Raw genomic sequence first — 17,139 nt, forward strand, 5'->3', positions numbered from 1 at the left:
ACTATTCCGTTACTGCCACTACTACTACTACTACTACTACTACTACTACTTCCACAGTATTACTACTATTACTCCATTACTACTACTGCTAGTAGTAGTATTAGTATTAGTAGTAACAGTAGTACAGTAGTAGTAGCAGTAATCGTAGTATTAGTAGTAGCAGATGTACCGTAGTAGTAGTAGTAGTAGTAATAGTAATGGAGTAGTCGTAGTAGTAGTAGTAGTAGTAGTAGTAGTAGTAATGGAGTAGTAGTAGTAGTAGTAGTATTAGTGGTTGTAGCCTATCTGACTGACCATGCCTATCTGACTGTCATTTCTTTACATTTTAATCAGTCTCAGTTTGTTCATTGGCTTTGTTTTTTATTTTTCTACTCCATTACTACTACTACTACTACTACTGTACTACTGCTACTACTAATACTACTACTTATACTAATACTAATACTACTACTAGTACTCCATTATTACTACTACTACTACTACTACATCTACTACTACTACTACTCCATTACTACTGCTACTACTATTACTACTACTACTTCTACTACTACTGGTTCTACTACTCCATTACTACTTCTACAGTACTACTGGCCAGTCTTCTCTCACCTTCTCCTGCAGGCGTTCCATCATGGCTGCCAGGTGGGCCTCCCGGTTCTCCTTGATTTGCTCCATCTTCATGGTGAGCTTCTCCTCTGCCATTTTGCTGAAGTTGTTGTTCTCTTCCATGGCCTTGAGCAGCACATCCCTCTCATGCTCCCTCTTCTCTGCCAGGGCCCTCAGCACCTGGGCCTCCTGGGACTGGACCACAGAGAGACCATGGATGTCACCATAGAGTTGGAATTACTAGAATGGTCAAAGCACCTCAGACAATAGTAATTTTTTTTCAAGTTTTATTTATTTTAAATTTGAACCCCCTTTTCTCCCCACTTTCGTGGTATCCAATTGTTAGTAATTACTATCTTGTCTCATCGCTACAACTCCCGTACGGGCTTGGGAGAGACGAAGGTCGAAAGCCATGCGTCCTCCGAAACACAACCCAACCAAGCCGCACTGCTTCTTTAACACAGCGCACATCCAACCCGGAAGCCAGCCGCACCAATGTGTCGGAGGAAACCCTGTGCACCTGGCTACCTTGGTTGGCGCGCATTGCGCCCGGCCCGCCACAGGAGTCGCTGGTGCGCGATGAGGCAAGGATATCCCTACCGGCCAAGCCCTCCCTAACCCGGACGACGCTAGGCCAATTGTGCGTCGCCCCACGGACCTCCCGGTCGTGGCCGGCTGCGACAGAGCCTGGGCGCAAACCCAGAGTCTCTGGTGGCACAGCTAGCGCTGCGATGCAGTGCCCTAGACCACTGAGCCACCCGGGAGGCCCAGGCAATAGTAATTTGACTGGTACATTCAATATGGCCGCCGATCCATCCACCACGGAATTTGAACTTGAATGGGACAGCTGTTCTGTTGATTCTAATTATATGGATATTAATGATTATATCAAAACGCAGGGCCCTGGGGTTGCCTACTCAAAGATCTAGAATTCTATACACTCCAAGGAAAAAAGGTGCTATCAGACAGCAGTAATTTTGGTTCCAGGTAGAACCATGGAACCAAAAAGGGTTCTACTAAGGGGACAGCCGAAGAACACTTTTGGGATCTTTTTTCTTAGAGTGTGCCTACTGTTTTTATCATTCTAGTTCTATAGTTCTACTACTCACCCTCCTCCGGTCCTCAGCTGCCTCCAATTTCTTCTGGATGTCCTCTAGGGACACTTCCCTCTTGGGAGGCGAAGCGATGCTGTGGGCCGCATCTGACACCGGGGATGGGGGCTTCAGAATCACCTCAAAGGCCTGGCCCGACGCCCGCTTGTTGATTGGCTTCACCTCCATGTCTGAAAACAAGTGAAAAGATGTGTTATTTTTTTCTGTGGTCTGGTCTTCTGGGGTATGGTCTTCTGGGGTCTGGTCTTCTGGGTTCTGGGGTCTGGCCTTCTGGGGTCGGATCTTCTGGGTTTTGAGGTCTGGTCTTCTGGGTTCTGGGGTCTGGTCTTCTGGGGTCTGGTCTTCTGTGTTCTGGTCTTCTGGGGACTGGTCTTCTGGGGTCTGGTCTTCTGGGTTCTGGTCTTCTGGGGACTGGTCTTCTGGGGTCTGGTCTTCTGGGTTCTGGTCTTCTGGAGTCTGGTCTTCTGTGTTCTGGGGTCTGGTCTTCTGGGTTCTGGTCTTCTGAGGTCTGGTCTTCTGAGGTCTGGTCTTCCAAGTTATTGGGTCTGGTCTTCTGGGGTCTGGTCTTCTGTGTTCTGGGGTCTGGTCTTCTCGTCTTCTGGGGTCTGTGGTCTGTTGTTTAGACAGGTTCTGTAGTTTTTTTGTTAATATATGATGTCCATTTGGTCCAGGTATTTACAAAGGCGTCCAGTTTCAAATGGATTGTAGCTGTTCTTTTTTCCATATCTTGGACGTTGTTGGTTACAGTATGTTGATCCAGTCCAGGATGGTTGGTAATGTTGGTCCAGTCCAGGATGGTTGGTAATGTTGGTCCAGTCCAGGATGGTTGGTAATGTTGGTCCAGTCCAGGATGGTTGGTAATGTTGATCCAGTCCAGGATGGTTGGTAATGTTGGTCCAGTCCAGGATGGTTGATAATGTTGGTCGAGTCCAGGATGGTTGGTAATATTGGTCGAGTCCAGGATGGTTGGTAATGTTGGTCGAGTCCAGGATGGTTGGTAATGTTGGTCGAGTCCAGGATGGTTGGTAATGTTGGTCCAGTCCAGGATGGTTGGTAATGTTGGTCGAGTCCAGGATGGTTGGTAATGTTGGTCCAGTCCAGGATGGTTGGTAACGCTGATCCAGTCTAGGATGGTTGGTAATTTTGGTCTAGTCCAGGATGGTTGGTAATGCTGGTCCAGTCCAGGATGGTTGGTAATTGACATGATAGCCAGTGTCTTCCTATTGCATTCTTGTGTTTGTTTGACCCATTTATTGTATTGTTCTGTTTACGGTGGTTCATGGATATTAAAGGACACCGTTGTAAATCAGTTTCCGCTCTCCTGCGCCTGACTTCTCTGCCACCAGTACGCACCTCACTACAATGAGACAGTTCTCTGTTGGACTTCCATGTACTTTGGACAATAAAGTAATGTTCCTCAATTCAGGAGGACATCCAAAACAATAAATAAATATCCACAAATACAATAAAGGGCACAGCTCCTGGATTGAGCTGAAATGGCATCAGGTCAACTACAGTGAAATTCAGACTACAATGTTTTGACTTGATCTGAAAAATGACGCATTGGAATTAAAAAATGTTTTGTTACGTTCCCCTGCAAGGAAACCAAAAATGTCACTCAAACAAAAGGGGGAACTAACAAAGAGTCCCTGACCAACAACCAAAACAAAACAGGTGGGGTTTGAGGACGGGTTCTGAAAGACACTCATGTGGGTGTCCACTAAAAGTTGGCTAGCAACAACAACTGGAACACAAAAGATACCCACCATGAGACCCACTAAATTCACCCAAGAAGAGGCAAACAAAAGAAAACCAACACCAAACTTGGAGACAGGAAGTAAACCATAAAGTAGAGCAAAATGAAAACAGATAAAGGATTTTTTTGTCTAGAAATCAAAACAGGGCACGCCAACTAAAGGAGTACCATCTATACAGTACCAGTGTTGTACCATCTATACAGTACCAGTGTTGTACCAGTGTTGTACTATCTATACAGTACCATCTATACAGTACCATCTATACAGTACCATCTATACAGTACCGGTGTTGTACCATCTATACAGTATCAGTACAGTACCAGTGTTGTACCATCTATACAGTACCAGTGTTGTACCATCTATACAGTATCAGTACAGTACCAGTGTTGTACCATCTATACAGTACCAGTGTTGTACCATCTATACAGTACCAGTGTTGTACCATCTATACAGTATCAGTACAGTACCAGTGTTGTACCATCTATACAGTACCATCTATACAGTACCATCTATACAGTACCGGTGTTGTACCATCTATACAGTATCAGTACAGTACCAGTGTTGTACCATCTATACAGTACCAGTGTTGTACCATCTATACAGTATCAGTACAGTACCAGTGTTGTACCATCTATACAGTACCAGTGTTGTACCATCTATACAGTATCAGTACAGTACCAGTGTTGTACCATCTATACAGTACCAGTGTTGTACCATCTATACAGTACCAGTACAGTACCTGTGTTGTACCATCTATACAGTACCATCTATACAGTACCAGTACCATCTATACAGTACCATCTATACAGTACCATCTATACAATACCAGTGTTGTACCATCAATACAATACCAGTACCATCTATACAGTACCATCTATACAGTACCATCTATACAATACCAGTACCATCTATACAGTACCATCTATACAGTACCAGTACCATCTATACAGTACCATCTATACAGTACCAGTACAGTACCAGTGTTGTACCATCTATACAGTACCAGTCAAAAGTTTGGACACACCTACTCATTCCAGGGGTTTTCATTATTTTTACTATTTTCTACATTGTAGAAGACATCAAAATGATGAAAGAACACATATGGAATCATGTAGTAACCAAAAAGTGTTAAATAAATCAAAACATATTTTATATTTAAGATTCTTCAAAGTAGCCACCCTTTGCCTTTGAGGTTACCTGGAGGTGTGTTGGGTCATTGTCCTGTTGAAAAACCGTAGGTGTGTAAAACTTCTGACTGGTATTTTATATATATACAGTAAATAATTTTTATTTTTTAAATATTTTTTATTTTACAATCTCTTTTTTATTTTTCTTGTAGTTTCCTAAAACTCACGTGTTTTTTGAAAAACTCACGTACGCTTCTATAACTCTCGTCCCCTCGGAACGAGCTCAGCCAAGACGATACTCAAAATAAATTGTGATCCGGGGCAACAAACTGGCTAAACGCAAAACACAAAACGTATTACCTGCCCAACCTTGGGAGATAATCAGCTACCAAGCTGTCCTTACCACAGACATGTCGGATTTCAGGAGGAAACTCCTGCAATATCTGTAGTAACTTTCCTATCCTGATTGGTTCTTACCTCTCGTGTGACCTGGTTCTTACCTTCGAACTCACAGACGACCAGCTTGTTGCGTGCCTCTGGATAAAAGCAGGAGCAGATGAGGGAGAAGACAGACAGCTCCTTCATCTTCTCTTTGTATGCTGAGGGAATACAAACACACCAGACTGTTAACACTGCTATGTGGAGGAGGTCAAAATGGCCCCCTATTCCCTATATAGTGCTTTAGCACCCTATTCCCTATATAGTGCTTTAGCACCCTATTCCCTATATAGTGCTTTAGCACCCTATTCTCTATATAGTGCTTTTAGCACCCTATTCTCTATATAGTGCAAAAGTAAAGCACTATAGGGAACAGGGTGCCATTTTTGACACAACCAAAGTCAGACACTATAATGGCACCTATAGGAGATAACATTGTCATTATGCTGTTTATTGACTGTGGAATAAAGATCATTCATACAGGCTTGCTTCACAGTGACAGTATAAAGCCTTGTGCAGGCCAGAGTGGCCCATAGAGAACATTCATACAGGCTTGCTTCACAGTGACAGTATAAAGCCTTGTGCGGGCCAGAGCGGCCCATAGAGAACATTCATACAGGCTTGCTTCACAGTGACAGTATAAAGCCTTGTGCAGGCCAGAGCGGCCCATAGAGAACATTCATACAGGCTTGCTTCACAGTGACAGTATAAAGCCTTGTGCGGGCCAGAGTGGCCCATAGAGATCATTCATACAGGCTTGCTTCACAGTGACAGTATAAAGCCTTGTGCGGGCCAGAGTGGCCCATAGAGAACATTCATACAGGCTTGCTTCACAGTGACAGTATAAAGCCTTGTGCAGGCCAGAGCGGCCCATAGAGAACATTCATACAGGCTTGCTTCACAGTGACAGTATAAAGCCTTGTCCGAGTGACAGAGTAGAGAACATTCATACAGGCTTGCTTCACAGTGACAGTATAAAGAGTGGCCCATAGAGAACATTCATACAGGCTTGCTTCACAGTGACAGTATAAAGCCTTGTGCAGGCCAGAGCGGCCCATAGAGAACATTCATACAGGCTTGCTTCACAGTGACAGTATAAAGCATTGTCCGAGCCAGAGCGGCCCATAGAGAACATTCATACAGGCTTGCTTCACAGTGACAGTATAAAGCCTTGTGCAGGCCAGAGTGGCCCATAGAGAACATTCATACAGGCTTGCTTCACACTGACAGAATTAAAGCCTTGTGCGGGCCAGAGTGGCCCATAGAGAACATTCATACAGGCTTGCTTCACAGTGACAGTATAAAGCCTTGTCCGAGCCAGAGTGGCCCATAGAGAACATTCATACAGGCTTGCTTCACAGTGACAGTATAAAGCCTTGTCCGAGTCAGAGTGGCCCATAGAGAACATTCATACAGGCTTGCTTCACAGTGACAGTATAAAGCCTTGTCCGAGTCAGAGTGGCCCATAGAGAACATTCATACAGGCTTGCTTCACAGTGACAGTATAAAGCCTTGTCCGAGCCAGAGTGGCCCATAGAGAACATTCATACAGGCTTGCTTCACAGTGATAGTATAAAGCCTTGTGCAGGCCAGAGTGGCCCATAGAGAACATTCATACAGGCTTGCTTCACAGTGACAGTATAAAGCCTTGTCCGAGCCAGAGTGGCCCATAGAGAACATTCATACAGGCTTGCTTCACAGTGACAGTATAAAGCCTTGTGCAGGCCAGAGTGGCCCATAGAGAACATTCATACAGGCTTGCTTCACACTGACAGTATAAAGCCTTGTCCGAGTCAGAGTGGCCCATAGAGAACATTCATACAGGCTTGCTTCACACTGACAGTATTAAAGCGGCAGGTAGGTAGCCTAGTGGATAGTGGTTGGGGCGGCAGGTAGGTAGCCTAGTGGGTAGTGGATGGGGCGGCAGGTAGGTAGCCTAGTGGGTAGTGGTTGGGGCAGCAGGTAGGTAGCCTAGTGGGTGCAGGCCAGAGCGGCCCATAGAGAACATTCATACAGGCTTGCTTCACAGTGACAGTATAAAGTACAGGTTGGGGCAGCAGGTAGGTAGCCTAGTGGGTAGTGGTTGGGGCGGCAGGTAGGTAGCCTAGTGGGTAGTGGTTGGGGCGGCAGGTAGGTAGCCTAGTGGGTAGTGGTTGGGGCGGCAGGTAGGTAGCCTAGTGGGTAGTGGTTGGGGCGGCAGGTAGGTAGCCTAGTGGGTAGTGGATGGGGCGGCAGGTAGGTAGCCTAGTGGGTAGTGGTTGGGGCGGCAGGTAGGTAGCCTAGTGGGTAGTGGTTGGGGCGGCAGGTAGGTAGCCTAGTGGGTAGTGGTTGGGGCGGCAGGTAGGTAGCCTAGTGGGTAGTGGTTGGGGCGGCAGGTAGGTAGCCTAGTGGGTAGTGGATGGGGCGGCAGGTAGGTAGCCTAGTGGGTAGTGGTTGGGGTGGCAGGTAGGTAGCCTAGTGGGTAGTGGTTGGGGCGGCAGGTAGGTAGCCTAGTGGGTAGTGGTTGGGGCGGCAGGTAGCCTCGTGGTTAGAGCGTTGAGCTAGTAACCTGAAAGGTTGCTAGATCGAATCCCCAAGCTGACAAGGTAAAAATCTGTGGTTCTGCCCCTGAACAAGGCAGTTAACCCACTGTTCCTAGGCCGTCATTGTAAATAAGAGTTTGTTCTTAACTGTCTTGCCTAGTTAAATACAATAATAAAAAGCCTTGCCAGAGCAGCCCATAACTGATCATGATTTTTTGTTGAACTTGAGCTCTATTAATGAATTCTATCATGATCTGATAACAGTAAGCTAATGGGCATTAGCTAAAGGCTAGATGCTACTCTATCTTAATAGTGTTTAAATTGTCATTATTACGAGGAAGTCATCACTTCAATAGTGACGGAGGGATTTAGAAGAGACAGGCTCTGTCCAAATTCAAAATGGCACCCTTTGGATCAGGGCCCCATATGGCACACACAAAGTCTCTACCTCAACACCAACACCAAAATAAATACCTAGTGTATTACTATCACCCTACTGTATTAGGTTCTAGTAGCCCTGACTCCACTATAAGGTACAGCATCAGAGAGCGAGAGAGAGAGAGAGAGCTCTGTCCGAAGAAGACTGTAGATTGTCAATACTGATTAGCCAACTGCTGCAAAGGCCAGCAGCGTGTGGAGCGGACCATTGCTGCAGGGCTGGCCACTATCCCAGCCTGCTGTCTGGCGGCCTGCTACACCTGCGTGCCATGGCTCACTGCTCAACACAGCCTGCTGCCACATGTCATCAGAATCACTAAGATCCTATGGAACTGCATGGATCCATTTCCATTCCATGATAGAATATAGGCCCTACTGAACATAGAATACATTCCGGCACTATGGAAGCCCAAGAGCAAATATTTCTAGGCAAAACAGAGATCAGAGAACAGGAAGTAGGCCTAAGCCTTTTAAGTGTTGGCTAATTCTATTGTCAGACAGAAAAGAGAATCAACTCTTTTGGATAATCAATCACTTTTACAGATCCACTAAGAAACAACTCAGAAAAATGTCAAACAAGAGATAAAGCAACAAATAGTTTTCTCTCCCCCTTTATTGTGTGTTATATTGACATAGAACAGTTTAATTTAGTGTAGAATCCTCCACTAAAACAAAATACTCTAGGCCTTATTGTTTTGCATTGGCATATCATGGCTGATATTGATGACAAGGCCCTTATTCATTTATACTTTTTGTTTAATATATTAAATGTAACCCACATTTACACACAAAACTGCCAAATGATCCTAATACATATCAGCCAAATGACGGTAACAAATACATTACTAACTATTGTAGCCCAACAAATGAACCACTGAATTCAATGCGTTGTCAGCACGCCCCTTTCATTCACCTAAAATTGATTCTCTATCATATTCGAGCTCAAACAAGCGACATAACCGTTATAGGAGTATACTCATAAAAGTACATAAATGAAAAAAGGAATTATATCTCAGCCTGTCAAGCTGTGTTGAAATGGTAGTCAAACCGGTGTATTGGGTGGGGTCTCTCTGCATTATGCTTCTACAAGAGCCGCCGCCGTATCACCAGCAGTAGGTGCAGCGTTGTAAATAAAACCGCTATAAATTAGAAAAAAAACAGTCGCGCCAACATATTAACCAAAATAAATCTTACACTTGATATAAAATCATAACATTCATAAAATGTCCAATCTAGAAGAGCAGTTTTTGGCTGCCGTCCCTACGGGCCCATATACTGTAATAAAATAATGAGGACGATGCAGGTGTCCGCGCAGATCTCAGCCTCCATCCCTATAACAAACTCTAACAATAATCCATGCTGAAAAATCTTACTCGCATCCTTACCAATTGCAGTTTTGGCCATGGCTGTCTGCGGGTGTTTTGCGGCTATGGTCTGAAGGGCGAATATATTGTTTTAAGGCACTGTGTCAGCGAAAAAGACAAGACCGGGGGCTGAGATCAGGATGAGAGGTGCGGAGCGAGCTGGAAGATGGGAGCGGTTGAATTATGAGCGTCTCTGCGCATGAGCAGATTGCTTGGCCACCCTCCGTCCTTTGACGCGCATCTCTCGTCGAGATCAGACATTCCATCCACAGCAATAGAATAGGCCTAGTGGTACCGTAGGAATAGCCTACAGTAAAAATGTTACAGAGGTACATTTTGAGGAAAAACGAATAAAGTATTCTATTTGAAATGTTTAAATACTTACAAATACACAACATTACCAAAAGTGTGCTGACACCGTCTCGTCTCGTTGAACATCTCATTCCAAAATCAAGGACATTAATATGGAGTTGGTCTCCCCCTTTGCTGCTATAACAGCCTCCACTCTTCTGGGAAGTCTTTCCACTAGATGTTGGAACATTGCTGTGGGGTCTTGCTTCCATTTAGCCACAAGGGCATTAGTGAGGTTGTGCATTACATATGGTAATCTTAGGCTTGTGTGTGGCTGCTCGGCCATGGAAACCCATTTCATGAAGCTCCCGACGAACAGTTTTTGTCCTGATTGTGCTTCCAGAGGCAGTTTGGAATTCGGTAGTGAGTGTTGCAACCAAGGACAGAGAATTTTTACGCTCCACGTGCTTCAGCACTGGGCGGTCCCGTTCGTGCGCTCATGTGTCCTACCACTTCGCGGCTGAGCCGTTGTTGCTTCTAGACGTTTCCAATTCACAATAACAGCACTTACTGAACAGTTGACCAGGCTAGCTCTATCAGGGCAGCTCTAGCAGGGCAACAATTTGACAAACTGACTTGCTGGAAAGGTGGCATCTTATGACAGTGCCACATTGAAAGTCACTGAGCTCTTCAATAAGGCCATTCTACAACCAATGTTTGTCTATGGAGATTGCATGGCGGTGTGCTCGATTTTATACACCTGTCAGCAACAGGTGTGGCTGAAATAGCCGAATCCACTAATTTGATGGGCTGTCCACATACTTTTGTATATATAGTGTATATTACAGTATATAAACCTATGGAACGCATTCATGACCTAAACATATTCATAGGTCCCACTTGAACGCGCCCCTAGCTCACGTATGCTAAAGGATACCAGACCTTGTGAATGGCTTCAGACACAGCCAAAAAGGGGAAACATGGAGCATCATCACAATGTTGGTATAGAGAATTAGTGCATTTATCAATGAGACAAGGCAATGCTGCTAGGGACATGAGTCATGCATGACAGAAAATCCAAGGCCTGCCCGACACTGTGGGCCAGCTTCCCGGACACAGATAGTCCTGGACTATAAAGATAGTTTCAATGGAGAGTCTACACTGATCTTGCTTTTACGTCCAGGTCCAGGTTTAATCTGTGTCCAGGAAACCTCCCGTACAGGGACGGCTTCTGTATCTGTACTTACTAAAGATCCCCATTAGCTGCTTCCTAATGTTGATGACATAAACCCATTTTAATCACACCGAAATATTTACAGTATTTGTGGTTTTATTACTCATTAGGTGACATCAGAAGCACTCAGTTACATATTTTCTCAGTAACAGGACGACACGTTGAATGTATGATTGTGGTTTTATTACTCATTAGGTGACATCAGAAGCACTCAGTTACATATTTTCTCAGTAACAGGACAACACGTTGAATGTATGATTGTGGTTTCAGAGCAACATTTGATAGTACAGTACAATGCAGTGTTGATAAGTCTTCAAAGTAGCTAAAGAGGTGCAGAGAAGTCTTATCTTTAATATTCATAACTTGCTCGTTACCATAGCTACAGCATATAAAACTAAAATATACACACTGGTGAATTAAAACAAAACATTTTATCTTAAAGGCTTGGGGTTAAAAAAAAGTTTTAAAAAACAAACTGTGTATAATATATTTTCTAATGTTACACAAAGGAACAACTTATGGAACAAGTTACTTTACTTCGCTCAGCATTGGTTTATTTGGTATAAAAACAGAGGTAGTGTCAGGTAAGAGGTGTGTTTGATGTTTCTCATGATTACTATACTAATTTGGTTACACTTAGCTACAATGCAGAAACAATAGATACGATAGATATATATATATATTGGCTTCTATACGGCTTCTATACGGTCAATGATTGCTATTGAGAATGATTGCGAAAATCCATAGTGAAAGCAGCCAGGCTATATGGAATGAATGACTGTGAATCAGTGCTGCCCTAAATTACACTTACACCGAGTATACAAAACATTAAGCTTAAGCTCTTTCCATGACAGACTGACCAGGTGAATCCAGGTGACAGCTATGATCCCTTATTGAGGTTACAAGTTAAATCCACTTCAATCAGTGTAGATGAAGTGGAGGAGACCTGGTTAAAGAAGGATTTTTAAACCTTGAGACAATTGAGACATGGATTGTCTACGTGTGCCATTCAGATGGTGAAAGGGCAAGACAAACCTGCCTTTGAATGGGTTATGTGGGGGGGGGGGGGGGGGGGGGGACGACGACTCAATATTAGGAAAGTGATCTTCATGTTTAGTATACTCTGTGTACAAGAGCCCGTTCATAAGTCACATAACATCAGAATGCTAAAATGCAAGAGCCTAGCTTCTGCTAGAGGCTGAGGTTTGGAGCATCTTCTTGATCAGGTGACCGACCAGTATCTGAGGACGCTGTTGGTAGCTGTGGAGAACTTCATGAGAGCTGATCAGCTGGTCACCTTTTTGACGGTCCAATAGCGTCACACACACCACGGCCGCTTCAGAGGGACACAGTGACAGAGGACAGAGATTGATTATTTACTAGTCCTGAGTGCCAGTCTGCTACAGTATCATGCCAACTCCTCGAACATGAGACAGGGAGTTGGCATGACAACACAAACAGATCAAGGACCAGCCTATTTATAACCAGCAACACAATACAGAACTTTGATCCTACCAAAAGGTTCAACATTAGGACCTTCAAGGGAATGAATATGATGTAAAAACACATATATTTAATACATCTATTCAAATACATATGCATCTTTATTTCATCTTTAACGCATATAAAGTCAAAGGTTTTGTTTCTTTATTTAAAAAAAAGCTTTATGTCTGCGAACAACACTGCTAATACGGCTGGTACTATCATCACTATCTACTACAACTACACCGACCAGTACCAGTACCTTTCAGACCGCTGAGTTTACACATGGCAGCGAACACGGAAGACTCCATCTCGATGTTCCGAACCCCAGACTCATAGGCCTTGGTCAAGTAGTCCTGTTTATCCTTCTCTGTGTAGGAGCAGAAGGCCCCATCCAGGCGCGCTTGTCCTGGACACACAAAATACCAGCTAGATACACACAGTAACTCTAGTAGGGCACATCCATATAACCTGAGTGCCAGTCTGTTTGTGCCATCATGCCAACTCACTCATTGTCATGCCTAACATGTTGGGCTTTACAATGACAGCAATGGAGTTGACAGGGGCACAGACAGATCAGGTATGAAGTTAACACAGCATAACATTTATAAAAAAAGACAGATTCGCAGACAACAAGCAGAAAAGTGAAGTAGCGTGTAATAACCGACACCTTCATAGAAATCCATTGTGCACATAGTGTTTCCGATGACCGTCTCAAATTGACCCAGGTCCTTGCTACACTGGAGCAGCTCTTCAGCCAGACCTTGGTCCAGGTCCGTGCTGCGTACCACAGTATTCCCCAGGATGACCTGCTCCAACCTGGGCAGGAAGGTGGCGTCTACTGACTGCTTGGTGACAACAACCGTGCCAGGCTCGAGGCCTGGAGAGAGAAAGGGGAACAGAGTGGATAGACAATGTACAGCAAATATGGCTTGTTTTAGGCCTGTGTTCCAAATGGCACCCTATTCCCTATAAAGAACACTACTTTTGGGCCATACTTTTGGGCTCCCGAGTGGCGCAGCGGTCTAAGGCACTGCATCTCAGTGCAAGCGGCGTCACTGCAGTCCCTGGTTTGAATCCAGGCTGCATCATATCTGGCTGTGATTGGGAGTCCCATAGGGCCGTGATTGGGAGTCCCATAGGGCCGTGATTGGGAGTCCCATAGGGCCGTGATTGGGAGTCCCATAGGGCCGTGATTGGGAGTCCCATAGGGCCGTGATTGGGAGTCCCATAGGGCTGTGATTGGGAGTCCCATAGGGCCGTGATTGGGAGTCCCATAGGGCCGTGATTGGGAGTCCCATAGGGACGTGATTGGGAGTCCCATAGGGCCGTGATTGGGAGTCCCATAGGGCTGTGATTGGGAGTCCCATAGGGCCGTGATTGGGAGTCCCATAGGGCCGTGATTGGGAGTCCCATAGGGCCGTGATTGGGAGTCCCATAGGGCCGTGATTGGGAGTCCCATAGGGCCGTGATTGGGAGTCCCATAGGGCCGTGATTGGGAGTCCCATAGGGCCGTGATTGGGAGTCCCATAGGGCCGTGATTGGGAGTCCCATAGGGCCGTGATTGGGAATAAGAATTTGTTCTTAACTGACTTGCCTGGTTAAAGGTTAAATAAAAATATATACATATATATGGAATAGGGTGCCGTTTGGAACACATCTTTAGATTAATCAAAGGACTTTAATTGATTGATTGAAACACACCATATTAGTGTTAGTACTAGTTTGACTACAGTGGGATTCAGATGTGCTGTGGTTAATCAGAAAGGAATTAAATCATATCCAAAGCACTTGAGAAGTACAACCAGACAGAAAACGTCTAAACAAACTCTCTAGGCCTACCTAATCCACCGGAGGTCCCAATGCGAAAGATGGTAACATCAGTGCAGCGAGCATGGTAGAGGAGCTTGATGAGCTCGTGTAACATGATGGCGATGGAGGGGATACCCATGCCATGCTGAAAAACAAAGAGAGACACGTGATGTCATAGATGTACCACATTCCACCACCACAGTCTCACGTCAGATAGCGTGGCGACCTCGTCTGCACTAGTTCATGGCAACGCGGTTGAGTTAGAAGGACGACACTGATTAAGCCACTCAATTCAGTCTGTTCGGCAGAACACACTGCTACACTGACACGTTCATTTATTTTACAAAGAAACCTTCTCTATTACTTTATATTACCTTTCAAACCCAGGACATCGATTACAATTCCACCCAAAGGTGCAACATTGTGAGTGCGTCCCAAATTGCAGCATATTACCTAGTGAGGGCCTTTGTCCAGAGCCCTTGTCCAAAGTAGTGCAATATAGAGTACCATTTGAGATACAACTCGTGTTAAACCTACTAACATCTAGTGACTCTATAATAAACTACAAGTGATTGAAACCTGTGTTAAACCTACTAACATCTAGTGACCCTATAATAAAGCAGAAGTGATTGAAACCTGTGTTAAACCTACTAACATCTAGTGACTCTATAATAAACTACAAGTGATTGAAACCTGTGTTAAACCTACTAACATCTAGTGACTCTATAATAAAGCAGAAGTGATTGAAACCTGTGTTAAACCTACTAACATCTAGTGACTCTATAATAAACTACAAGTGACTGAAACTCATGTTAAACCTACTAACATCTAGTGACTCTATAATAAAGCAGAAGTGATTGAAACCTGTGTTAAACCTACTAACATCTAGTGACTCTATAATAAAGCAGAAGTGTTTGAAATGGCTAGTGGTACTGTATTTCTTCACTTACGCTGACGGACAGCACGGGGCCAATCTTGTACATGGCATAGCGGTCAGTTCCTGCACAGATGTTGGGGTACTCAGCCTTGGGGTCCTCCAGACTCAGCTCTCCAGCAATGTACTCTATGAAGGACTTCATTCTCCAGGGACTGCCCCCAACACACACAAACTGAGACATGAACATAAGAGCAGACGCCGTAAATGTTAACGTCCTGGGAAGGAATACAAAACATCAATAGAAATACAGGACTGCTTTCCTGAACACAGATTATTCCTACTCTATTTTTTATTTTATTTAACCGATATTTAACTGGGCAGGTCTGTTAAGAACAAATTCTTATTTAGAATGACGGCCTACCAAAAGGCAAAAGGCCTCCAGCGGGAAATGGGGCTTGGATTAAAAATTAAAATATAGGACAAAACACACATCACGACAAGAGAGACACTACATAAGGAGAAATCTAAGACAACAACATAGCAAGGCAGCAACACATGACAACACAGCATGGTAGCAACACAACATGACAACAACATGGTAGCAACACAACATGGTAACAACATGGTAGCAGCACAAAACATGGTACAAACAATTATTGGGCACAGACAACAGCACAAAGGACAAGAAGGTAGAGACAACAATACAATATACACCTAGTCCTGGATTAAAACACATGTTCTATTGAAAGGTTTTTTTAGTCCAGGACTAAACTTAATCTGAATCTGGTAAACCAGCCCATTGTGTGAGGAATACAGAAAAGCTGACCTTATTGAATGCAGGAAATAAGATGTTATGAATGTCCATTTACTGACGCAATCTAGCTAGTAACCTAATGAATGAATCAGTAATCTTACTTTGACATCGCCAAACATGGCAGGCAGGTTGTGTGTGGAGGTCCCCAGGTTAAAGTGGTAGAGGATGTCATCTTTCATCCCATCCAGGTGTGGGTTATGCACATAGACAGCACTTTCACTAAGAAAATCAATCATACAAGGACATTTAGGGAAGACCGGTCTTTTATTTGACGACCTCCTAAACTTCTGGGCCCGTGTTCATGAAGCATGTTTGGTTTTGGTTCGACATGTTCAACATTGTCTTCGTGTTACTGTTTGTCAATAGGATATAATCGCCTGGTTGTGAGTCATTTTCCTTAATCCTTGTAGGGTGTAATGTAATGCGCAATGATACGTGCTTCTGTGCAGGAAGTCAATTTCTCTGGATGACACACCTCTCTGCCGTTTCCTGGTTTTACAGATGAACTCAAATATAGTCCACTGATTAAAGGGATTGGTTAGCCTACTGTCAAAAGTCAATGTAAAATGTACAGTACAAAAGTCAATGTAAAATGTACAGTACAAAAGTCAATGTAAAATGTACAGTACAAAAGTCAATGTAAAATTTACAGTACAAAAGTCAATGTAAAATGTACAGTACAATAGTAAAAGCTTTATCCGGGTGTTATTTGTCATGTTGACGTTGAATTCATTTAATTTTCAGACGACAACACGAATCAAATCACTTTGATGATATAGTTATAGACAATGACGTGATCCAACCATTACTTGTTAGATGTTACTGTACCTCTCGCACAATGTCTCATTCTTTTCATCACTGAAACCTGGTCCTGGTGCCATATTCCTGAAAAAAACGTAAGAAGCACAAACCACCGGAGCAAACACATGAAATGAACTTCCAAATGTTGGATTTGTCAAATTCAGACATAGATGTCGTTACTACTGGTCCAGTTAGTGATACGAACATCGGTTTCTGCGAGGATGTGATGTATCCCATATCGTAGTAGGCTAACATCGACTACTACCACAAATATGCCGGCTGGTATGTCAGAGAAACAGCGATTGAATATATGTAGATTACCTGTAGCAGGTGGATGATTCGCATATGCACGATGCGGCGTTAGATGCGTCCCGTTTCCTAAATATCTATCTGCAATGTAGTAAATGTATAAGATGCAGTAATTGAAAGCTGTGCTAAGGAACTTGTCACTGACATTGGGTTGTCAC

The 17,139-nt window shown here is 44.0% G+C and overlaps 2 protein-coding genes across 3 annotated transcripts in view; both read right to left on the minus strand.

Moving 5' to 3' along the window:
• The window catches only part of LOC139386872 (stathmin 2a), a 13,026-nt gene extending 3,505 nt beyond the window's left edge, over window positions 1-9,521 (minus strand). The window contains exons 1-4 of the mRNA XM_071132735.1: window positions 9,383-9,521; window positions 5,100-5,198; window positions 1,713-1,885; window positions 607-798 (exon numbers count right to left, since the gene is read on the minus strand). Of these exons, the coding sequence (XP_070988836.1) occupies window positions 607-798; window positions 1,713-1,885; window positions 5,100-5,198; window positions 9,383-9,401 (483 nt within the window). The 5' untranslated portion in view covers window positions 9,402-9,521. The remainder of the gene's footprint in view (window positions 1-606; window positions 799-1,712; window positions 1,886-5,099; window positions 5,199-9,382) is intronic.
• Window positions 9,522-11,972: 2,451 nt separating this feature from the next.
• On the minus strand, window positions 11,973-17,132 carry LOC139386887 (uridine phosphorylase 1). Of its 2 annotated transcripts, XM_071132754.1 has the most exons (8): window positions 16,994-17,132; window positions 16,700-16,756; window positions 15,973-16,090; window positions 15,131-15,289; window positions 14,211-14,325; window positions 13,039-13,248; window positions 12,631-12,777; window positions 11,973-12,222 (listed from the first exon to the last, which is right to left on the minus strand). In XM_071132754.1, the coding sequence occupies exons 2-8, from the start codon at window positions 16,750-16,752 to the stop codon at window positions 12,068-12,070; spliced, it is 957 nt and encodes a 318-aa protein (XP_070988855.1). In that variant the 5' UTR covers window positions 16,753-16,756; window positions 16,994-17,132; the 3' UTR covers window positions 11,973-12,067. The 2 variants fall into 2 exon arrangements, with proteins under 2 accessions (XP_070988855.1, XP_070988864.1); XM_071132763.1 differs by lacking the exon at window positions 15,973-16,090 and having other exon boundaries at window positions 16,994-17,104.
• Between the last annotated feature and the right edge of the window lie 7 nt (window positions 17,133-17,139).

The sequence above is a fragment of the Oncorhynchus clarkii genome, chromosome 3 (assembly GCF_045791955.1).
Source record: "Oncorhynchus clarkii lewisi isolate Uvic-CL-2024 chromosome 3, UVic_Ocla_1.0, whole genome shotgun sequence".
Classification (NCBI taxonomy): domain Eukaryota; kingdom Metazoa; phylum Chordata; class Actinopteri; order Salmoniformes; family Salmonidae; genus Oncorhynchus; species Oncorhynchus clarkii.

Coding starts and splice junctions, on each gene's coding strand:
- LOC139386887 (XM_071132754.1), bottom strand. CDS start 16,752: ATGGCACCAGGACCAGGTTTCAGTGATGAAAAGAATGAGACATTGTGC. Junction 16,091..16,699: donor AATGAGACATTGTGCGAGAG/GTACAGTAACAT, acceptor TGATTTTCTTAG/TGAAAGTGCTGTCTATGTGC. Junction 13,249..14,210: donor TGGGACCTCCGGTGGATTAG/GTAGGCCTAGAG, acceptor TTCTCTCTCCAG/GCCTCGAGCCTGGCACGGTT.